Raw genomic sequence first — 24,536 nt, 5'->3', positions numbered from 1 at the left:
TACCTAATAAAAAGTGGCGCAAACTCCAGCTCCTCTTCCACCACAGAACAAACAATATCTTTAAAACACCAGCGTTGTTTAAAAGCATCCAGGTCTCCAATGTGTTTATAAAATCTGAACTCCAGCCAGAGTCTGGCTCTGATGTTACAGAGCCACACTGCCCTGGCTTCCTGCCCCTCTCTGTTTTCCACCCGGGACTTCCTAGTTAAATAAATGGCCATTTTGGCTTCGACGGATAAAAATTAAGGAGCTGCCATTTTCTTTTCCGTCTTTTGTAGGCAGCTCCCATGATAAAAACCTTCTCTGTAAAAGCCACATTAAAAAGACTAAAAACCAATGTTAAAAGAGCGAAGAAACTCAAAAGTCTCTTACACTCATTAAAAACATGGTAAATAGTCTCCCGGAGGTCACAGAAGGGGCACTGGCTCAGGACAGCGGGATTGATTACTGAAATGAAAGCGTTGGACGCGACAGCACCGTGTAAAATCCGCCACTGGAGGTCAGCGGTCCTTTTCTTTAGGGAGGCTTGTATAGGACCCCCACTGCGGGCCAGGGCCTCCATGCCCAAGTCTCTCTGACCACACAGTGGGCGGTCTGTTGCACAGTCTGGACCTGTTGATACTCTTCACGAGGTTAAAATACAAAGTCTTCTTGTCTGCTTTGTTCAGTGTGCAGTTTTCTGGGTGGCTCGTTCTTAGCAGGGGGCCGGTGAGTCGCCCTAGCCCCGGGCTGAGGGAGATGTCTGGGAAGGGGTCTGCAGGGTCCGGCTCTGCTCTCTGCTGGCTGTAGTCGTTGAGGAGGCTCCTCTCCAACCCGGTCAGCCTCTGCCTCCACAGCTCCAGGAGCCTCCTCGCCACCCGGTCGGAATGCATCCCCAGCAGGGAGCCCAGGGCCGGGGGGTCGCTCAGCGTCGGCCCCACTGCATCCACCAACTGCTGCAGGCAAAGTGTCTTTGTTCGCAGCAGCGCCCCCGTTAGTCCAGGGGTGACGCTGCTGCTAATGTCCAGTCGTGCATTATAAATTAATGGTTCTCTCAACAACCAGAACAGAGAGTCAGACTGTGGGCACCTTTCGTGCTTAAAAAGGGCCCATGACTTAAAAACACCCTGATAAAAAGGAGGCAGCCCACTTAGTTTTAAAATGCTGGAGTCTATTAAAAACAGAGCAGTATCCAGCCCCAGGTTGTCAGCACGTCTGAGGATGCAGCTGGCCACGTCTCGCCACACTAAAAACCCCGGACTTGTTAAAAACTTCTGAACAAACTGTAATCTAAAAGTGGCCGTCCGGCTGGCCAGGTGGACAAGGCCCTGTCCCCCCTCCTCTCTGGCTAAAAACAGCACCCCCTGTGGCACCCAGTGTAGACCCTCCCAAAAGAAATCCACCATCTTCTTCTGTATGTTGGCTAAGAAGCCAGAGGGAGGGTCTAACACGGTCAACCTGTGCCACAGTTGGGATGCAATAAGATTGTTTAAAACCAGTACTCTACCCTTAAAAGACATCTGGGGGAGCAGCCACTTCCACCTGGAAAGTTTCCCTCTATCTTCTCTGTGACGCCTCCCAGTTCTTCTGGACCATGCTCGGTTTCCCAGGTATATTCCTAAATATTTAAAAGCGTCCTTTTTCCATATAAGCTAATGAGGAAGAACCGGAGGCGCCACGCCACTCCCCACAGCGAGGGCTTCGCTTTTCTTCCAGTTCACCGCTGATGATGCCGTGCTAAAATCCTGTACTATTCGATTTAAAGGTTTACATCATTTTGATTCTTGATAAAACAACAACGTCGTCGGCATATGCCGATAAAATCATTCCTTTACTAAAACCAGGTAAAACCAAACCATGTAGGCTAGAGCGTATTTTAATGAGGAGGGCTCGAGGAGAGTGCGTGAGCATCCCGGACAGAGCACAGCCCTGCGGACCCTCTACTCACTCTAAAAGGAGCACACAGCCTGCCGTTTATCTTCAGCACACTCTCAACATTACTGTACAACACCTTGATCTTAGCTATGAAACCAGCGCTGAACCCAAACTTCACCAGAACTTTCCAGAGGAAGCCGTGTTCAACGCGGTCAAAAGCCTTTCCTGATCTAGAGAAATCAGACCAGTATCCATACCCAACGAGCTGGAGACCTCCAAACGTCCCGAAAGAGGTGGACGATGTCCACCATGGACCTGCTGGGCACACAGTAGGTCTGGTCCCGATGGAGGATCTGCTCCATAGCTCCCCTCAGCCTGGAGGCGAGGACCCTGGACAGAAGCTTGTAATCCACACACAGCAGAGACACAGGGCGCCAGTTACCGATGTCCTGCGGGTTTCCTTTTTGGCAGTAGCGTCAGCACTGCCCTCCGCAGGACATCGGCATGGAACCAGAGGCCAGACTCTCATTGAAGACGTCTAGGATGTCCCTCCGAGACATCCCAGTATTTCTTGTATAATTCAGCGGGAGGCCGTCGATTCGGGCGCCCTCCTGCATTCCCTGCAGGGCAGCTTTCAGCTCTTGGGGGTTATGGGTCTGTCGAGCTCCTCATTAGTCTCCTCGAGACCTGAGGCAGCTCCCACAGAGCCCCTCCGCCGACTCTCCCTCCTCCCTATACTCAGTGGCATAAAGGGAGGTAAAACCCCACCGCCGCTTCCGGATCTGGCTTGGCTCCACAACCGACTGCCCTCGTCCGTCAGCAGTGAGTGGATCACTCGCCCTGCCCACTCCTCTTCTCCAGGCCGAAGAAGAAGCTAGAGGAGTGTCCATCTCCGCGATGGTCTGGAATCGACCTGACCAGTGCGCCTTGTACTTTAACTTGAACAGGTCGGCGAGCCGCTTTTTACTTTGAGGACTTCAATATGTCCTCGATCTCCTGTGGACTCGCTTAAACTTTCTAGGTCCACTATCTCAGTCTCCAGGTCCTTCATAGATCTGGTGACGTCTCTAGTGACGTTGAAAGTGTGCTGCTGACAAAGGAGCTTAATTTCCACCTTACCACGGTCCCACCACTGCCTAAGATTATTAAAATCACTCTTCCTCAGCCTAAAAATGCCCCAAAAATAAAACAACACCTCTCTAAAATTCCTATCGAAAGTTAAAACTGTATTAAAATGCCAATATGCACTCCTGGGTAAAAAATTCCTAATAAAAACATGACATAAAACCAAAGAGTGATCAGTAAAACCAGCCGGAACAATGCTGCACATTTTAAAAATATTAAAATGGTGCTTAAAAACATAAATACGGTCTAACCTGGCTGAGGAGATCCTTCCCTCCCTAACGTGGGACCATGTGTACTGTCGGCAGTCCGGATGCATCCTTCTCCACACGTCCACCAGGCCGTGAGAATGGACCAGCCTCCTCAGCACCTGCTGTGAAGCTGGATGTGGCTCTGTGTGGTTTCTGTCATTAAAATCATCCTCTGTGCAGTTAAAATCCCCCCCCAAGAATAAAAATCCTCCGAGGCACAGTCATTTAAAACATCATTAACTTTGGATAAAAACAGCTGCCTCTCTGTCCCAGTTGTTGGAGCATAGATATTTATAAAAACCACGTTAAAAGGTCGAACCGTGCTTTCACAAAGAACAGCCTCCCCTCCACGATGTGTTTGACCTCCAGTGACCGCGGGCTGTAGGCCCTGGAGAAGAGGAAGCCCACTCCTCCGCTGAGGTTGGTGTTGTGGCTCAGGAGGACTTCCCCACTCCCTCCTCCAGTCCGCCTCGTTGGTGCTGTCGCTGGCGTCTCTTGTAAGAAGAGAACATCGTTGGCCTTCATCGGTTTCGCCAAAGAATGTTCAAAATAAAACACAACATTATTTTTTTTTTTTTTTTGAAAGAAAGAGAAAGGCAAGACAAGGCACCGAAGCCTGCGGGGCGCATCTAGAAAGAAAGGGTGGAAAGAGATGACAGCAAAACGAGAGGGAAGAGGCAAGAAAAGAAAAGCCCACCCTCACTGCCCCCTAGGGTACAGTGTGGGAGCAGGAGAAACAAAACACCACCACAAGCATAGCAGCCCGGTCCCCGTCCACGGGCGCCACGACGCCGAACTGGTCCCCCTGGGGGGGGCAGGCAGAAGTGTGGGGGGGGGGGGGTAGGATAGCATTTTCAGTTTGTTAAGTTCGTGTGTTCGGGAGTTGTTGTTCCAGTCTCCCGGCCGCCCTCCGTCCCAGGGAGAGAAAGCAGATAAGTTCCACTCCTCCTTCTCCTTCCTCCCTTTTGCCATTTGCCAATCCCACGATCCATCAATTTTTTTGCCAGCTTCTCCAGAGAGCCAGTCGTTGTCATTCTGACGGTTTAATGCTTAATGCCAAGGCCAACAACCAACGCCAAACGCCAATGTCCAATCGCAGCCGGGGGGCAGGGCTTTTGGGCTGTCACGTTTTAATTTTTCCGATAAGCCAGGGCAGCGCCAAATCCAAACAGCAGAAGTTCGAATATGTAGATGTTCTCACTCCCCTCCGAGTGTGGTTGGTGGCACAGACCGCCACTTCACCCATCGTCGTCCCCATCGTATATCCAGCAACATCTCCCCAGCAGGACAGGCAGGTTCCCCGAACCCGAGCTGACATGACGAGAGGCAGGGGGAGGAAGGAGGGGGGAGGAGAGGGGAGGAAAAGCGACCGCCTCTCCCGAGAGCCAACATCTTGTTAAATTCATAAATTGATGTTCTCTTCTTACTGTCCTCGCTCCATTTACGTTTAAAACTCCGACTCTGAATGTGTTCATTAAAAGAAAAGAGTTTAAAAAACAAATAAAACTTAAAACCAACAAATCAAATAAAACACACATTGGAGCTCTCCACCTCCCCCTGCTGGATGCACTCCTTCACTTTGGGTAAAAACTTTTTGATCCTAAAAACCTCTTGTCTGTCTAATTTGTTTCCCTCATGTGGAAATGGCATGAGTGTACAAAGGCCACGAGGTCAGGGAAGTGATCCTTGACCTCTACTTTCTTTTTCCCTTTTGTTTTGTGCAGAAACAGACTAATTTCATCAGCTGTGTACAGCTTTTGCGTCTGACTACTTGTTAAAAACAGAGGAGAGTCGCTGTCCTCTGACCCCTCCTCGTCACTACTGTCCTCCACCGGCCCCCCCCCCTGACTCCTCCTCCTCACTTCCACCCTGCTGGCCTTGGCCTCGCTGCCGGCGCGCTCGCCACTCTTCTTCCTCTTTGAGGCTCCTTTCTGCTCCCCTGCTTCCTCCTCGTCCATCTCCACCTGCTCCGCCCCCTCCTCCCCTGCACCGTCCTCCTCCACCTCTTCGCCTCCCCCCACCTGTCCTACCCCCTCAATGGGCTTCTCGCCACCCCTGTCCTCGTCTTTTTTTTCCTTTTCCTCCTCTTTCTCACTTTCCTCATTATTCTCCACCCCATTCCCCACTTCCACCTCTAAGCCCGTGCCACCATCACCACCATCACCAATATTATTTTTTGTTTTTTAAATCTTTTTTTGTTTTTCCCTTCTTTTCTTGTTTTCTTTCCTCCTCCCACTTCCCACCTCACCCACAGCCTCTACCCCACTGCTCTTGGCAGATCCACCCACATCCCCTCCATTTGTTTGGTCCGCTTTTCCTTCTTTTCCTTTCCTCTCACCGCTCCCGACTCCACCCACAGCCTGCCTTTCACTGCCCTGTCCAGCCTCCCACCCTCATCCCCTCGCCACCCTTGCCCGCATCACCCCATCACTCACTCCCTCATTCATACCCACCACATGTGTCGGTGCAGCAGCAGTGACGCCGCCGCCGCTCTCCGTTGGAATCGGCGCGCCGCCGCAGCCGCCGCCGGGCGCGCCTCCTCTCAGAGACGCCGCCGCGAGCCCTGCAGCGCGCAGCGGCAGCCGCCTCACCTGCTGTTCCCCCCGCTGGTGCTGCGCGTCGTGGCGCTGACGGACCCGCCGCCTGGACCAGCTGGCGCAGGGTCGCCTCGCCGAGCAGACCTCGCGTGTGCCCCTCCTCCCGCAATGAAAGCACTTCATCGCCGATGAAGACGCGTAGACGTTATAGTTAACATCATCTACTCTGACGCTGAAGCGCAGGTTTAACTCCGCGCTCCGGTCGTTGAGTATCATATAAACCGATCTACGGTAACTCATGATATGCTTCATCGAGCTCTCCTTGAATCCCGATGAGATCTCTCTCATCGGGGAGACCAGCTTTCCGTGCGGAGAGCTCTCTGCTGAGAAACTCATCGGAGATGAGCGGAGGGATTTGAAACGAGGACTCTGGTGGACGGCTGGTCCAGCGGAAACACCTGCACAAACAAATCTCCCACCGAGACCCTCCTCTACCACGCGGCTCACCTTCGCCACCTGATCCAGGAAGATCACGACCGAGCCGTTCATCTTGGCGGCGGACTTCACGCTGCTGAACCCGACTTTCTTCCCGACTGCCCGAGCCAATTCCTCCACGCTGCACGAGGAGTCACCGGCAATCTTCATACCGTGTCTCCTCGTGAGCAGCGGGGGGGGAATCGGGGCAAACATTTCGCCACGCACCGAGCCCGGTGAGGCACCGGCAGCGGGAAGACACCCAGAGAAAAAACCAAATAACCACCAAACAACTTAAACTACTGTGAAACCCAACTAATACACCACATAAACTAAATACAAACAACTATGAAAGAATAGAGAAGAGAGAAACACACAGACAACGCTCCACAGCTCTCACACACACACCCTGTCGCTCTGACGCTCAGCGTGAACTGAGAGAGAGAGAGAGAGAGAGACACACAGAGAGAGAGAAAGAGAGACACACACACACACACACACACACAGAGAGACACAGACACAGAGACACACACAAAGAGAGAGAGAGAGTGACACACACACACACAGAGAGAGACACACACTTACACACACTCACACACACACAGTAACTCCTCCCCTCTCACTGTGACTCCTCCCCTCTCCATGTGACTCCTCCCCACTCCCTGGGACTCCTCCCCTCTCACTGTGACTCCTCCCCTCAGCCCTCAGAGGAGCAGACCAGCTCCTCTACCTGCAGCACCTCCTCTACCTGCTGCCTCCCTGTAACTGTGACACGCTGCTGCGCCTCCTCAGCCTGCTGCACACGGTGCAGAGCTTCTCCCAGGACAGCGTGAGCCCCAACCAGGAGGAGGTACACACAGATACACCCACACACACACACATACACAAAGGTACACACCAGTACACACGAGTACACAGTTACACACACAGATACACAAAGATACACACACGTACACACGGATATTTCTTATATATAAATCTGTACATATTTTTGATATATAAATCTATATATGTTTATTGTATATAAATCCTTATATATATTATACTTAAATCTGTATCATTATTACATATAAATCTGTATATATTTATTATATATAAATCGTAAAATTTATTTGACATACATCTGTATATATTTATTTTATATAAATCGGTATATTTATTACACATACATCTTTATATTTATTATATATAAATCTGTATATATTTATTATACATAATACTGTATATATTTATGATACATAACTCTGTATATTTATTATATATAAATCTGTATATATTTATTATACATAAATCCGTATTTATTTATTATATATAAATCTGTATATATTTATTGTATATAAATCTGTATATATTTACGAAATATAAATCTGTATATATTTATTGTATATAAATCTGTATATATTTACTATATATAAATCTGTATATATTTATTATACAAAAACCTGTATATATTTATGATACATAAACCTGTATCTTTATTATACATAAATCTGTATATATTTATTTTATATAAATGTGTATATATTTATTATATATAAATGTGTATATATTTATTATATATAAACCTGTATATTTATTATATATAAATCTGTATATATTAATTTTATATAAATCTGTAGATATTTATTATACAGGACTGTCTCAGAAAATTAGAATATTGTGATGAAGTTCTTTATTTTCTGTAATGCAATTAAAAAAACAAAAATGTCATGCATTCTGGATTCATTACAAATCAACTGAAATATTGCAAGCCTTTTATTCTGATTTATTGCTGATTATGGCTTACAGCTTAAGAAAACTCAAATATCCTATCTCTAAATATTAGAATATCATGAAAAAGTATACTAGTAGGGTATTAAACAAATCACTTGAATTGTCTAATTCACTCGAAACACCTGCAAGGGTTTCCTGAGCCTTGACAAACACTCAGCTGTTATAAATCTTTTTTTTAACTTGGTCTGAGGAAATATAAAAATTTTATGAGATAGGATTTTAGAGTTTTCTTAAGCTGTAAGCCATAATCAGCAATATTAAAAGAATAAAAGGCTTGCAATATTTCAGTTGATTTGTAATGAATCCAGAATGCATGACATTTTTGTTTTTTTAATTGCATTACAGAAAATAAAGAACTTTATCACAATATTCTAATTTTCTGAGACAGTCCTGTATATATGTATATTTTATTATTGTGTATTTTATTATTTTATTTCTTACCTCCAGATCACCGGGAACAAGATGACGGCCGCCAACCTCGCGGTGATCTTCGGGCCCAACCTGCTGCAGCGGGAGCGCGCAGGGGACGCGAGCGTGCACGCGATGGGCATCGAGGACAGCACGGCGGTCATCAACACGACGCTCGTGCTCGTGCAGAACCACCAGCGGCTCTTCACGGTGCGCGCGCGCGACACAGAAACGGAGTCACGTGACTTCGGGGCTTTAAGTCGGAACCTTAGTTGTTGAGATTTATGACACGTTGGTGTTAAAAGTATTAAAACATAGTTTTAAATGACCCAATAAAATAAAATAAAAAAAGAGCTGATATATTGCATTACTCAGGTTTTTAAAGTATTACGATAATGCTAAAAATGTCCATTTAGGACCCAATAAAAGAGATTATTTTGTACATCCTATATTTCTATGCATACTTATGAATATTTACATGTTTAATAACATTTTAAATATTAGTTGACGAGGGAAAAATAGGACAACAGATGAATATAAAGTAGAAAATAAATTATACTTTATTTTTGCTATAACTTAAAAATTAAATACCAGAGATATGCATTAATTAGCGTTTTTAAGTAATAAAATAGTGCTAAAAAATGCTTTTTGTGACCCAATAAAGAGATTTTTATGTCTATGCTTATTTATGAATATTTACATTGTTAATAACATTTTAAATATTAGTTGACGAGGGATAAAAAGGACAAAAAAATTATATAAAGTAGGAACAAATAAAAGTATCCTTTTCTTTTTGCTATAACTTAAAAAATAAAAAATAAATTAAATACCAGAGATATCATTAATCAGGCTTTTAAAGTAATAAAATAGTGCTAACATTTTTGTGACCCAATAAAGACTTTATTATGTCTATGTTTATTTATGAATATTTACATTTTCAATAACATTTTCAATATTAATTGACAGGGGAAAAAAGTGTAGAAAAAAATCTAAGTACATTTTCTTTTTGCTATAACTTAAAAAATGTAAAAAAAATTGAGAAATGCATAATTCAGATTGAATGACTTGTTTATTCACTTTTATTGACCTTTTTAAAGTTATATATATATATGTATATAAGTATTCATGTGGTCTCAGGTGTCTGCGGAGCTGCAGCAGGAGGTTCTGATGAGTCTGATCCAGACCGACCCGGACATCATCGACTACCTGCTGCGCAGGAAGTTCAGGTAACCATGACAACCGGTCTCTGTAGGACTCCCCCTCTCTCTCTCTCCACCTGCTCTTCTTCACCTCCCTCTCCCTCCCTCCATCCAGCGGCAGCCACGTGACCCCGGAGGGCGGCGACGGCGGGGAGCCGGCGGCCCGCCGGGACACGGGGGCGTCCCTGGACTCCGCGGGGGCCTCCAGCGGGAGCCTGACCCCCCTGGAGCCGCCGGCCCCCCTGTTCGCGCCCGCCGGCCCCGGCGGGGAGGGCGGCCTCAGCAGCGAGGTGTTCCTCCACGTCCTCAGGCTCAACCGGAACCGACCGGAAAACAGACTCGGTACTTCCTCTTCTTTTGTGTTTCAAATGTTTTATCAGGAGGAAAATGAAAATAATATAAAAGAGAGACGAGAGGAAAAGCTCTGGTCTCTCGTTGTACTCTTTGAGGTACTCTTTGTGTATCTTTGTGTATCTTTGAGGTACTCTTTGTGTCTCTTTGTGGTACTGTTTGTGTATCTTTGAGGTACTCTTTGTGTATCGTTGTGGTACTGTTTGTGTATCTTTGAGGTACTCTTTGTGTATCGTTGTGGTACTCTTTGTGTCTCTTTGTGGTACTGTTTGTGTATCTTTGAGGTACTCTTTGTGTATCGTTGTGGTACTCTTTGTGTCTCTTTGAGGTACTCTTTGTGTATCTTTGAGGTACTCTTTGTGTATCGTTGTGGTACTCTTTGTGTCTCTTTGTGGTACTCTTTGTGTATCTTTGTGTATCTTTGAGGTACTCTTTGTGTATCGTTGTGGTACTCTTTGTGTCTCTTTGTGGTACTCTTTGTGTATCTTTGAGGTACTTGTAAGAGCCAAATGCATGATTTCATTTGTTATAATAATTTAGTTTTAAAAGATTTAAAAAGGTAACTGAATATAAATCCTTTACATTATGATTTGAAAGAATGTTTAGTTTAGCATATATAATTTAGTCTTGTATTTGAAAGCTTCATAATTTGTCTGAATGTGAGCTTCCAATCAGATGACGTCACGTCAGGATAACAGCTGTGTTGACTGTGAGTCGTGTTTGAGTTCAGAGAGTTGGAAGCGACATAGTTTTTTGACCGTGTGACCGTGTACTATACGGTTTTAGTAAACATCATTTTGTATGAAACTACTTGTGTCACTCGCGTTTCAATTAATAGCTTTTTAAAGACTGATCTCAATAGTGTGGTACAGAAGAACCAGAACTAGACGGTGTGCCACTACAGTACTCTTTGTGTATCGTTGTGGTACTCTTTGTGTCTCTTTGTGTCTCTTTGTGGTACTCTTTGTGTATCGTTGTGGTACTCTTTGTGTCTCTTTGTGGTACTCTTTGTGTATCTTTGTGGTACTCTTTGTGTATCGTTGTGGTACTCTTTGTGTCTCTTTGTGTATCTTTGTGGTACTCTTTGTGTATCTTTGTGTCTCTTTGTGGTACTCTTTGTGTATCTTTGTGGTACTCTTTGTGTATCTTTGTGGTACTCTTTGTGTATCGTTGTGGTACTCTTTGTGTCTCTTTGTGGTACTCTTTGTGTATCTTTGTGTCTCTTTGTGGTACTCTTTGTGTATCTTTGTGGTACTCTTTGTGTATCGTTGTGGTACTCTTTGTGTATCGTTGTGGTACTCTTTGTGTATCTTTGTGGTACTCTTTGTGGTACTCTTTGTGTCTCTTTGTGGTACTCTTTGTGTATCGTTGTGGTACTCTTTGTGTATCGTTGTGGTACTCTTTGTGTCTCTTTGTGGTACTCTTTGTGTATCTTTGTGGTACTCTTTGTGTACTCTTTGTGTCTCTTTGTGGTACTCTTTGTGTATCGTTGTGGTACTCTTTGTGTATCTTTGTGTCTCTTTGTGGTACTCTTTGTGTCTCTTTGTGGTACTCTTTGTGTCTCTTTGTGGTACTCTTTGTGTATCGTTGTGGTACTCTTTGTGTATCTTTGTGGTACTCTTTGTGTATCTTTGTGGTACTCTTTGTGTATCTTTGTGGTACTCTTTGTGTATCATTGTGGTACTCTTTGTGTATCTTTGTGTCTCTTTGTGGTACTCTTTGTGTATCTTTGTGGTACTCTTTGTGGTACTCTTTGTGTATCTTTGTGGTACTCTTTGTGTATCGTTGTGGTACTCTTTGTGTATCTTTGTGGTACTCTTTGTGTATCGTTGTGGTACTCTTTGTGTATCTTTGTGTCTCTTTGTGGTACTCTTTGTGTATCTTTGTGGTACTCTTTGTGTATCGTTGTGGTACTCTTTGTGTATCTTTGTGGTACTCTTTGTGTATCTTTGTGGTACTCTTTGTGTATCTTTGTGGTACTCTTTGTGTATCTTTGTGGTACTCTTTGTGTATCGTTGTGTATCTTTGTAGTACTCTTTGTGTATCTTTGTGTATCCTTGTGTATCTTTGTAGTACTCCTTGTGTATCTTTGTCTCTTTGAGGTACTCTTTGTGTGTCGTTGTGGTACTCTTTGTGTATCCTTGTGTATCTTTGTCTCTTTGAGGTACTCTTTGTGTGTCGTTGTGGTACTCTTTGTGTATTTTTGTGGTACTCTTTGTGTATCTTTGTGGTACTCTTTGTGTATCTTTGTGGTACTCTTTGTGTATCTTTGTGGTACTCTTTGTGTGTCATTGTGGTACTCTTTGTGTGTCATTGTGGTACTCTTTGTGTATCTCTGTAGTACTCCTTGTGTATCTTTGTCTCTTTGAGGTACAGGAGACTGAAGTATTGTGTTTTTGAGTTAAATGTGTGGCTGCAGCGCCCCCTAGTGGACCGACATGCATTCAACACGGAAGTATTTTGAATAATAAGATAATTCTCCATTTTGTTTTGAGACATTAGCATATTCTTGTTGTTTTATTGTCTTTTTTTAAAAAGTTTCCTGAAACTGTTTTTGAAGTCTTGATATGATAACTTGGGGAAGGTCAAAGGTCAAAGGTCAACCCTCCATTCATTCCTGGGTGTTGTCTCCTCCTCCAGGTGAGGCGCCTGCTGGTAAATCCATCCGCCACATGCGGCAGTTCCACTCGCACCACAACCTGCTCAGCCTGGCCCGGGACCCCGAGGCCCGGGACCCTGAGGCCCGGGACCGGCGGGCGGCGCCGGGCGGCGGCGTGTGGGTGAGGCGGCCGGCGCCCGACGACGGGAAGCCGGCGCCGCCCGCCGCCGCCAACTTCTGGGACTTTTTCACAGGAAGAGGATCAGGGTCAGAAACCATGGTCTGATGGGGGGGGAGTGTGTGTGTGTGAGTGTGTTTGAGTGTGTGTGTGTGTGTGTGTCTGAGTGTGTGTGTATGTGTGTGTGTGTGTGTTTTGACTCGAATCTAAAAGAATAAATCATTTTGTTTATGAGATTAAATGAAAATGAATAGTTATAATGGAGATGTTCACAATGTGTACATGATGTGTACATGGTGTGTACATGATGTGTACATGATGTCATTGAACACACCATACGCAGTAGAAGTCCACCACTCAGCTGGACTCCCTCTCCAGACTCCTGTTGGGGGTTCTGCTGCTTTCCAGTAATCTACAATAAACGACACTGTAAATATAATCCAGAGCCCATCTGTCCCACATTGAGGTCGGACACCTGAAGGCACCTCAGTGAAATAAATAAACAACATTAGAACCAGAACATTTTTCCGAACTCAGTTTTTGTTCCTCTGCTTCATAAACTTTTATTTTAACGGCAAGTACGTAAATATATTTGTATATATAGATATAAAGATACATATATATATATGTATATATATATATTTGTATATATACTAGGGCTGTCAATCGATTAAAAAAAATTAACTAATTAATCGCACATTTTGAAATTCATTAATCGCGATTAATCGCAATTAAAAGTTAAAAGTTAAAAGTTCATTCTTTTTAAAGACCAAACTTCACACAGAGCTGTGTTTCAAAGAGGCTCCTACCTATAAAGTGCCAGCGAGGTATTTAATATTGTGGATGATAAATTGTTTCTTCAGTGAAACATCAGATTAGTAAAAAAAAAGAAGTATATTGAGACCCCATTGGTCCTGTCATCTTTACCACTGAACAGCAGAACCAGTGGCCTTGGTAACTGACTGACATTCACATATGTCCTGTTCACCCTCTGGAGGCTGGGGGCATTTTATACATTTTACAAAAACATGTAAATTCACCTTTTAAAGGCGTTTGCATATGACACATACCCACGTGTTATACATCAAACATTCCAGAACAATCTCAGCTCTATTCAATGAGGCTCATTGTCCTGGTGCCGTGTTCTCTGCTCTCTGACTGACAGGCTGCTATAGAGCCTCACCTGTGAGGTGGGAGGTCCTTTGTGATTTACTGAGTGTTCATTGGTTGTTTTTTCCCAAAATGTTGACAGACAAACGGATTGACCAATCACGGTGAAGGTTTCGTGTGACGAGTTCTTTCCGCGCCGCGTCACCCGACACGTCGCCCTCCGTTCCTCTGTGTATCAGAGGGGGAGACGGGAGGAAGGAGGAGCAGGAGGAAACCCGACTGATTCATCCACGAGTTAAACTGATTTCTGCTCCTTATTTTCGCTGAGAAATAATTGTTTTAAAAACGGAAACAGTGTTAAACCGTACTGCCGCGGCTTGACACTCAGGGGAGTGTAAAAACTTCAACGAACACCGGAAGTAAACAAAGTTGCTTTAATTGCGTTAAAATATTTTAGTGCGTTAACGCGGCCAAATTAATCGCAGATTAACGCGTTAACGCTGACAGCCCGAATATATACATATATAAATATACATATGTATATATATATTTATTTGTATATATACATATATATACATATATATACACACACACAGTTTTGGTCCCTTTCTGCACATCAGTAATGAAATCAGTCCGTTTATTTATTTATTCATAGCGTTACACATGAACACATGAGCTCATTTACTTTGGGGCCGTTTGATTTATGTGACCCAGCCCGCCAGGCGGGCGGGGCTTGTTGAGCGCATCAATTCATCGACACAAGAGGAAGTATTTGGGAGGCAGAACTTCCTCCGACCGATTTTATTTCAAGCGAGCGATTATTTATATTCCAATAATAATAATATCTGTATTTATGTACACGCCAAGATTTCATCCTCGCACAAACGGAACCGTCAAGTCTCCAAACACTCAGGAAATTAGTGAAATATATCAAAAACAAGAACAAACATTAATAATATTTATAGTATTTAAATTAAAAAGCCCCCAAAAAATAAATTCCAGCGACACGTTGACACTTTTTTTCGGGGCTCCGGTGATTTCCACGAAACTGAATTTCATCGGAAGACAGAATTAATCGTAGGACTTTCGCCCCACGGAGAACGAGCGCTTGTGCTTATTTGATGTTCATTCACGCCGTGGGAAAGCGGAACATTTTCCTTAAAAAAATAAAATAAAAACATGAACACATCATTTGGTAACTCAGATTCTGTCGGTGAAATAAACGCGGCAACGGAAAATCATCTTGGGTTTGTGTCGATGAGTCCGAGAGCAGCGGAAAAAACAGACAGTGTTGACTTTGAACGCATCGTCTGAAGCCGCTCCCCTTTCCTGAACCGAGAAGCCAAGCGAGACGTTCGAGGACGCTCTACTAAAATCAGACATTTTCGGAAGCGACCGGCGGCGGTTGTGGGCGTGTCTGCCGCAGATCACGACTTGGGGGCGTGTCCACAGCCGGTCACGACTCGGGGGCGTGTCCGCAGCCGGTCACGCGATTGGCCGCCGCAGATCATTTCTAAGTTGATTCTTTTGGTTTTTCTTGGAGCTTTCGAGTGAAAAAAGCTCCATTTGATGTGAATAAAGCTGAATTTATTTTCTAAATACATTAAAAAATATATTTAAAAAATTTGAGTTTTGGATATAAACTGATTGCCTGAAAAAAAGAGTCCAAGAGGAAATGAACCTCCGTCTTTGCGCTGTTGGTGGTTTTCTCGGCAGTAACTTCAGAGATAATCTGAAGTCGGGTTCTGTGACTCAGTTTCTGAACATTAAGGTAATACTTGCGGCGCGTTTCCATTCGCTCCGCCGGCTGCTCGGCAGGCGACGGGGAGCGCTCCATCCTCGGAGCGGGGCGGCCCGGACGGGAGGAGACCCGCGAGCTCGGAGCATTGAAATCATACTTTAAATAAAATAATGAAAGAATAAAAGAATACGTCTAAACCTGAAATAAAAACAAGATTCGTTTGTGCGTCTTCGATTTCGTGATGAAAAAAAATCGTCTTTTGAAATGTCACGAACGTCCACGTCGAGTCAGAGGTGTTGCGTAACCGCCCCGCCCAGGAGGAACAGCTGTGTGTGTGTGTGTGTGTGTGTGTGTGAGCCAGATGTCTGAACCGACTCACAGGAAATATGAAACGTTGTCGAATAGCCAACAGCGTCGCTGTGGCAACCACGAAAAGCCGGATTAAAAAAAAGAATATATACTTTCTTTTCACAAGTCTTTAAAAAAGAAGAAGAAAAAACGCACTAATTGAGGATAAATTCTTAGTAAAAAATAAAAATCTAAAAAAATAACCTCCGTCTCTTTAATTATTTCTTTTAGCACCACGTAATGATTCAAACACTGCAAACGGTTTAAAGTTATTCAGGAGTCAGCGTCGTGGTTTCGTTATGAAAAGGTGGGGGTGGGGGGGGGGACCCTCGTTAGCCGTGTGCTAGCATGAAGCTAATGTAGCACGGTGCATCGTACACGCGGGTTGCTCTGCGTCGTCCTTCACCTCCCAAAAAAAGAAAAGAAAAATGGCCGCTGTGCTCACGGCGATGTCACCCCCCCCCCCCCCCCAGTCCACCCCTCCCCCGTCATCCAGGAGGCTGGCAACCGATCCAGGGGGGGGGGTGCTCCACCAGCAGGAAATAAAAGCCCGGGGCACTTAGGTGATGCGTGGTGGGGGCGGAGCCTGGTGGCGTCCCTTAGGCCACGCCCCTTCCCCCCCTCAGTCTCGTCGGGGATTGGCCGCCGGCTTCAGTCTCTGGACTGGTAGAACAGGATGTAGCCCGACTCAGAGTTCTTGGAGATGTCCGACGTCAGGCCGTAGAACTCCTCGATCGCCTGGGCGTCGATCTTCTACGAGAGGAAGAGGAAACATTTCAGACGATGAAGATCACGTGTTCACGCCGAAGGAGGAAGAGACGGACCTCGTTTGATTCATCGGTTACATTTGGAAATGTGTGAATGTATCACGTCTGAGGTTCATATTTAGTGGTAATTCACTAGTAATCAAATAGTAGTAGTAGAGGAAGTAGTAGAGGAAGAGGAAGTAGTAGAGGAAGAGGAAATAGTAGTAGTCGTATTAGTAGAGGAAGAGGAAGTAGTAGAGGAAGAGGAAATAGTAGTCGTAGTAGTAGTAGAGGAAGAGGAAATAGTAGTCGTAGTAGTAGTAGTAGAGGAAGAGGAAGTAGTAGAGGAAGAGGAAATAGTCGTAGTAGTAGTAGTAGTAGAGGAAGAGGAAATAGTAGCAGTAGAGGAAGAGGAAGTAGTAGTAGTAGAAGAGGAAATAGTAGTAGTAGAGGAAGAAGAAATAGTAGTAGATGAAGAGGAAGTAGTCATAGTAAAGGAAGATGAAGTAGTAGTAGTCGTAGTAGTGGGGAAGTAGTAGTAGTAGAGGGAGTAGTAGTAGAGGAAGAGGAAGTAGTCGTAGTAGAGGAAAAGGAACGAGTAGTAGTAGAGGAAGAGGAAGTAGTCGTAGTAGAGGAAGAGGAAGTAGTAGTAGAGGAAGAGGAAGTAGTCGTAGTAGAGGAAAATGAACTAGTAGTCGTAGAGGAAGAGGAAGTAGTCAAAGTAGAGGAAGTAGTCATAGTCCAGGAAGAGGATGTAGTCGTAGTAGAGGAAGAGGAAGTAGTCATAGTCCAGGAAGAGGATGCAGTCGTAGTAGAGGAAGAGGAAGTAGTCGTAGTAGAGGAAGAGGAAGTAGTCATAGTACAGGAAGAGGAAGTAGTCGTAGTAGAGGAAGAGGAAGTAGTCATAGTAGAGGAAAAGGAACTAGTAGTAGTAGAGGAAGAGGAAGTAGTCATAGTCCAGGAAGAGGATGTAGTCGTAGTAGAGGAAGAGGAAGTAGTCATAGTCCAGGAAGAGGATGTAGTCGTAGTAGAGGAAGAGGAAGTAGTCGTAGTAGAGGAAGAGGAAGTAGTCATAGTCCAGGAAGAGGAAGTAGTCGTAGTAGAGGAAGATGAAGTAGTCATAGTCCAGGAAGAGGATGTAGTCGTAGTAGAGGAAGAGGAAGTAGTCATAGTCCAGGAAGAGGAAGTAGTCGTCGTCGTAGTCTTCTCTGAACAAAGAGGTATCTGACCTCCACGATGTCGTCGTCAAACAGCAGCCAGAAGCCGTGGCTCTTCACGATGGTGATGTAATGACCTCGGTTGGGTCCGCTGCAGAGGAACAACAACAACAACAACACGTCAACATGACTCACCTGAATAGAGTTAAACCTGGATTCTGCTCCTAAAACCAGGTTAATATCAACACATAACACACATTTAAAAATGAAGTCAACATGAGCCTTAAATAGCGGAATATATGAGTATTATTATTATTATTATGTGTCAAAAGAACATATTTAACTTTTTAATAACTAATAAACATTTTGTTTTATCTGAAGTTTTTCATTCTTTTCCAGAGCGTTTTTCAAAATAAAAGCATATCAATTACTTTTTTTACATTTTAATAACTACGAAACATTTTGTTTACCAACATCACAAAGTTTTGACGACATAAAGCCAATAAAAAAATTATCCAATTGAATTCTCATAAAGGTTTTCATTCTTTTCCAGAGCGTTTTTCAAAATAAAAGCACAACATTGTTTCTTCACATTTCAATAACTAATAAACATTTTGTTTACCAACATTACGAAGTTGACGACATGAAACCAATTAAAAATAAAAAAACTATCTAATTGAATTCTAGGTTTTCATTCTTTTCCAGAGCGGTCTTTTCTTCTTTTTCAAAATAAAAGCTTAGCTAAAAAGGGAGCCACCGACCTGCCGCAGTGCACCACGACGGCCACCAGGTCGTACATCCGGTCGGGGTTGGTGGCGTCGCCCGACGTGTTGAAGAGGCGGAGCTCCAGGGGGAAGACGACGCGGTAGGACAGCTTGGTGTAGCGGTGCAGCTGGTCCATGTACTTGAAGCGCTTCAGGTGGAGGGCGAGGATCATCGGCAGCTTCTTCACGCGCATCCTGCACGTTAAGAATATTTAAATAAAGACTTTGTATTTGCAATGAGAACTATATCTCGATTAGGACACATTATCTACAGTTAATATACATTTAAATTCAATAAAGAACGAAGTAAAACATCATGTTGGGGGAGATTTATCAATTATAAGAAGAGGTGGTGTTGAATCTTCAAGTCCTCGACCAATTTATTCAATATTAAAGCTCCGGGTAAAAGTCTAAATAAATATATTAATATGACATCAAATAAAATAGATTATTCTAAACGGTGACATCACCTCTTCTGGGCTTCCTGTTTGCTGCGACACTGCTCACAGTAGTATTTATATTCACTGCACAGCGTCTCTGTGTTGCTGAAGCCCCTGTTAACACACACACACACACACACACACTTTATTGAGAACTTCACATGGAACAAAAGTATAAAGTACACGGACATAAAACGTCTTCATTAATAAGTACATGATGTTGCCCTTCAAAACAAAAGCTCAACATTGAGCATGAATTGAGATCGGCTTTTCCGCTGTTGCCCTTCAAAACAAAAGCTCAAGATCGAGCATGAATTGAGATCTGATGTGCAGAGTGATGGCACATCTGGTTTACTTGAAAGAGATTGCAATGTTCAGATGGAGGAGTCACAAAAAGGTTATTTCAGTAAAAACCATTTTGTGGGCGTGGCAGATAAGGCTCGAGAACCAATGGGAGCTCACCTGAGGCAGTGCGTGATGGAGGTGTTCTGCTCCACGTCCACCGAGAGGTCCAGGAAGTCCTCGTCTTTACTGCTCACCTGCAACGCAAAGGGGGAGGCCTTCAAGGTCACACCCTCAAGGTCACCCAAGGTCAAACTGGTTCCAGCATTGTTTTACCCCCACGTGCACGATGCTGGGGTCACGTGCACAGTAGTTACCCTCTGTTCAATGTGTTTGGTTATTTAAATCTAGAAGCAACTTGCAGCTAAAAGATACTGTATATATATTTAAATGCCAGTTTCCCTTTTTATTTTATTATTATTATTGAAATAATAATAATAACAATAATACGAAAGTTTGATTTAAGTCTAGAAGCAACTTGCAGCAAGAAACAAAAATATATATATTTTAATGCCAGTTTACTTTAAAAAATAGATATATTATTATTCAAATAAAGATAATAATAATAATAATTAAAAAAGTTTTTTAAGTATAGCAGCTACATTTTATATTTTCTAAGTTTTAATAACAGTTTACTTGTTTTTAAAAATTGGATAATAAAAATAAAGATAATAATATTTTTTTTAATTGTATTTAAGTCTAGAAGCATCTTGCGGCAACAAAAAAGGAGGATAAATAACGTTTTGCACTTTTAAGAAGGAAGAATAAAATCTCTTTTATTTATGGTTATTTGATGGGTTTTTCTTCTCAGCCCTCGACAGTTCTACTTCTCAGTTTTACATATTTAACTCCATATGCAAGTATATATTTATGCATTATATATTTATTGAATGTAGTTTTTAAGAGGTAAATAAATAAAGAGGACGTACAGCTTCACAGTTGAGGCAGCGCGTCTCGTTGGTCAGAGTTCCTTGGAAGATCTCGTGGACCCAAGTCTGTTGCGTCTCCTTTCCTCCTTCTCCCTCTCCTCCTCCCTCACTTCCTCCTCCTCCCGTCCCTCCTCCTCCATTCTGCACCAGCTTTCCGTTCTGCTGTCGCTCCTGGCTCTTCGCCTCCTGGAGGAGGTCAGCGATGGTGTTGAGGAGGTAGTTGAGGAATTCGTGGGCGTCCTGCTGCATGTAGTTGTCAAACAGCTCTGTGAGGAGAGGAGGGGGAGAGAGAGAGAGAGAGAATCAAGATGTTTGATTTTTTCCATCTGCTTCTCACGCCTCTTTCATTTCCTCCGTCTCGATATTTTACCGTTTTCTTTTCTGAGCCGCGAGATGAACTTCTTGGGCGGGATGACGCCGACTTTCTTCTTCTGCGTGGCGATGCTGTTGAACAGGTCGGAGAGACAGGTGAGGAGGGACTCCTTACGACGCGGCTGCACCTGAAGAAGAAGAAGACGAAGGAGGAGAAGAAGAAGAAGAAGAAAACAGATGCATTGATTATTTATATTTATATAATGAAATGTCTATATATATATATACATACACACACATATATAAATATATATATATATTTGTTTTTAAATGGATATTAAAAATGTATATTCAAACATACTTCGACCTATTAAAATATATATTTGTACATATTTAAACACATATTTCTACTTATTTAAAGATATATTTCCACACACATTTAAATATAAATTTCTACTTATTTAAATGTATATTGAAACATATTTCTACCTATTTAGATATATATTGAAATACTTACTGCAACATATTTAAATACATAATTCTACACATTTAAATACACATTTCTACATATTTAAATGTTTATTTTAACTAGCGCTGTGAAAAAGAACGCGTTAACGCGTTATGATTAAATTACAGGATTAATTAGTTAATTTTTTTTAACGCACTTAACGCATGCGCAGAATGAGCTTCCAATCCGTCTGATGTTGGTCGTCTCTAACCAGCAGCATGTCATTCTGTCTTTACGTGTCGCGTTAACACGACTCCGATCTCCGTCTCGCGCGCCGCAGAGCTCGGATGCCGGCGCGCGCACTGGTGAGCAAGTTATGTGCACCCCTGTGTATAAATGTATATATGTGATTAATCATGATTAATCCACAGAAACCTGTGATTAACCTGATTAAAAATGTTAATCGTTTCACAGCCCTAATTTTAACATATTCCTACCTATTTAAATATATATTTAAATACTTATTTCAACATATTTAAATACATATTTAAACACATATGTAGGGCAGCTGTTAACAAGTTTCTTTCGCACTGAGCTGACAAACTAAACTAAAGACGCATGATGAACAAAAGCAGCTACAGCAGGGCGACAAACATCCCATAATGCAACACTCTCTTAACGACCGGGCTTTGCTCCGTCCATCTGCTGAACACCTCAATGTCTCGTCCGGATAACAATAATAATACGACGTCCACTTCATCAGAGTCGCACCAGGACAGGAGAGACTCTCCTCCTCCTCCTCCTCCTCCTCCTCCTCCTCACCTTGTAGGCCAACACCTTCTCCCTGAACGGCCGGCAGAAGTACAGCGCCTGCAGCACCGAGTTGCAGTAGCAGGTGTTGCCGAACTGGGGAGAGAAGAGGGAGAAACAGGAGAGGAAACGGAGTGAGAGAAACGAAGGCGACGCCGCGTTCACGTTATGGGCGGCGACGGAGGGGGGCGGGGCTTACGTTGACCAATCCGAAGTAGTGCTCGTTCACGGGAAACTGTTCCGGTCCGATCTCCTTTTCCAAGGCGGAGGCATTGGCGCCCTGCAGGAGGAGACAGTGGGCAGTTAATGTCGCCTCCTTTGTTTCCTCCTCTTTGCCTCCTCCTTTCCTTCGGAGGGAACGAGTTCATCTGAGTAACTATGAGGTTTATATCACGTTACTGCACAAGGACGTTCATTAATTATGACTTTATTAATATCCCGGGGTTTGTTATGAAGAGATTAACAGACCCAGACGTCCTCCCATCACACAGATATAAACGTGCACTGTCCCTTTAAGGGGGCATTTCTATGTATTCAGCTATTTGTTTATTAACAAGTTAAAAATGTAAAAAATATAAAAATCTGATTTTGTACTTTTTTGTTTTGTTTAAGATTTTAATTAGTCATTTTTTTTGTTTTACTTGTTTAGAAACAAAAGTGAGAGAGAGAGAAAGAGGCGTAAAGAGAGAGAGAGACAATCAGAGAGAGACAGAAAGAGGGAGAGACAAACAGAAAGAGAGAGACGGAGAGAGAGACAATCAGAAAGAGACAGAAAGAGAGAGAGGACAGAAAGAGAGAGAGACAATCAGAAAGAGACAGAAAGAGAGATGGACAGACAGAAAGAGAGAGAGAGAGATAATCAGAGAGAGACAATCAGAGAGACAGAAAGAGAGAGAGAGACAATCAGAGAGAGACAGAAAGAGAGAGAGAGAGACAATCAGAGAGATAAAAAGAGAGACAATCAGAAAGAGACAGAGAGAGACAGAGAGAGAGACTAACAGAAAGAGCGAGACAACCAGAGCGAGATAGAAAGAAAGAGACAAAAAAGAGAGAGAGAGAGAGAAGGGGGATGACATGGATCCATGTTTTCCTTTGGGGCTGATTGAGTGCATGTGGAGTCACTCAGTTGTTACTCATCATCATCATCATCATCATCACAATATCTTAGGTTGACAAATGAATGATCACATATTTAATATTTAACTGAAGAGGCCGACGTGCTCAGGAAGTCAGGAAGTTAGCAGAAGGGAAAACTACCAGAGTTCACAGGGCGCGTGACCTTTTTGACCTTGACCTCTCGCCCGACAGGTTGCTGTCCTTCAACCGAGGAGGGCGGGGTCAGAGGTTTACCAGCTGATGGCGAGGCTGACCTCTGACCTCCCCGTGTTTCATCAATACAGCGGCACAACAACAACAACAACAACAACAAAAGACCATTTAGCAGCAGCAGTGCTGATGATTTGATTCTTTAAAATCAATACATGTGCAGTGAGTAAATACACTGCGTGTGGCGTTCAATTGAGTGGGAATTAAGCGTGATGGTTTCAATCGTCAGTTAGAACTACACAACCCACACACACACACACATTAAGGGCTACGAGTGTGTTGCTAATTAAGAGAAACCAAAACAAAACGTCCACGTGATGCGTTCAAGGCACATCCCCATGACAGGAAACGGAAGAGACAGCAACGTCATCCGGCGGCGGTGTTTACATTCACTGACCGTACACACGGTTAGCTTTGTTTTCTCTCTTTTAAAGTCGCCGTTGTATTAATAACAACAATAATAGTCGCCAATTCGTGCTAGTTTCCAATTCTATTCTTCTCGCCCCAACAAACAAGATGGCTCTGGGTAAAACAAACTGCTTCTCTATCGCGTAATAACAGCCGTATAAAAGTAAACCCGTGTAGCGACAACTTCCCGGAGACCCTGTGTGTTATTGACGGCCAAGCTAGCAGAGCTCGCGGACAGAGGCGGCGGCGGCGCGCGCGCGGCAGTTTAAAAGCCGAGCGCGAGCTCCTCACCATCGTACAAATCGAGGCGATCTTTCGGACTGTCATCAGTATTTCCATCCGTAAGCCGCCATGTTGGACAGAACCCCCCGATGAAGAAAATGATCAGAGCCGATGCGGCTGCAAGCTTTCCGGGAGAGCCTTCTGCCCCGTGTCGCGGCGGAGCAGCACGCGCGACTTCCGGTTTAGATTTTCAGAGTAATACGCCAACTGGAAAAAACGGTCGGCATAATCGCGTTACTAGTTTTCCAGCCCAAAAAAAAAATTAAAAGTACTCTTGATACAAAAGTAATTACTTGAATGTTGCTGCTGGTAAATACATTCATTTGAATTGTATTAAACTGTAATAATATACCATCATATATTAGTTAACTTATATTTGTTGTATTCATGTTCTAGTAACTAAACTAGATTAAAAAATAAAATATTTCCAAAGAAATAAAATTAAAAGTACTCTTGATACAAAAGTAATTACTTGAATGTTGCTGCTGGTAAATAAATTCATTTGAATTGTATTAAACTATAATAATATACCATCATATATTAGTTAACTTATATTTGTTGTATTCATGTTCTAGTAACTAAACTAGATTAAAAAGTAAAATATTTCCATCTGATATGTAGTGGAGT

At 43.4% G+C, this 24,536-nt stretch overlaps 2 protein-coding genes across 4 annotated transcripts in view; one reads left to right on the top strand and one right to left on the bottom strand.

The window, feature by feature from the left end:
• Positions 1 to 13,266, top strand: part of arhgap36 (Rho GTPase activating protein 36) — a 41,703-nt gene extending 28,437 nt beyond the window's left edge. For both annotated transcript variants that reach the window (XM_056442777.1, XM_056442778.1), the window contains exons 8-12: positions 6,940 to 7,088; positions 8,459 to 8,629; positions 9,557 to 9,645; positions 9,734 to 9,960; positions 12,610 to 13,266. In XM_056442777.1, the coding sequence (XP_056298752.1) occupies positions 6,940 to 7,088; positions 8,459 to 8,629; positions 9,557 to 9,645; positions 9,734 to 9,960; positions 12,610 to 12,854 (881 nt within the window). In that variant the 3' untranslated portion in view covers positions 12,855 to 13,266. The remainder of the gene's footprint in view (positions 1 to 6,939; positions 7,089 to 8,458; positions 8,630 to 9,556; positions 9,646 to 9,733; positions 9,961 to 12,609) is intronic.
• A 1,222-nt stretch (positions 13,267 to 14,488) lies between these two features.
• Positions 14,489 to 24,197, bottom strand: usp12b (ubiquitin specific peptidase 12b). 2 transcript variants are annotated; one of them, XM_056442782.1, is made up of 10 exons: positions 23,919 to 24,197; positions 22,093 to 22,173; positions 21,906 to 21,989; positions 20,694 to 20,823; positions 20,324 to 20,589; positions 19,515 to 19,591; positions 19,083 to 19,166; positions 18,610 to 18,807; positions 17,921 to 17,999; positions 14,489 to 16,698 (listed from the first exon to the last, which is right to left on the bottom strand). In XM_056442782.1, exons 1-10 carry the CDS (start codon positions 23,964 to 23,966, stop codon positions 16,597 to 16,599), a joined length of 1,149 nt encoding a protein of 382 aa, XP_056298757.1. In that variant the 5' UTR covers positions 23,967 to 24,197; the 3' UTR covers positions 14,489 to 16,596. The 2 variants fall into 2 exon arrangements, with proteins under 2 accessions (XP_056298757.1, XP_056298758.1); XM_056442783.1 differs by lacking the exons at positions 22,093 to 22,173; positions 23,919 to 24,197 and adding an exon at positions 21,301 to 21,469 and having other exon boundaries at positions 21,906 to 21,990.
• Between the last annotated feature and the right edge of the window lie 339 nt (positions 24,198 to 24,536).

This window comes from Pseudoliparis swirei, chromosome 21 (genome assembly GCF_029220125.1).
Source record: "Pseudoliparis swirei isolate HS2019 ecotype Mariana Trench chromosome 21, NWPU_hadal_v1, whole genome shotgun sequence".
NCBI lineage: Eukaryota > Metazoa > Chordata > Actinopteri > Perciformes > Liparidae > Pseudoliparis > Pseudoliparis swirei.
Note: the sequence above shows the minus strand (reverse complement) of the source record. Positions and strands in the feature narration are given on the sequence as shown.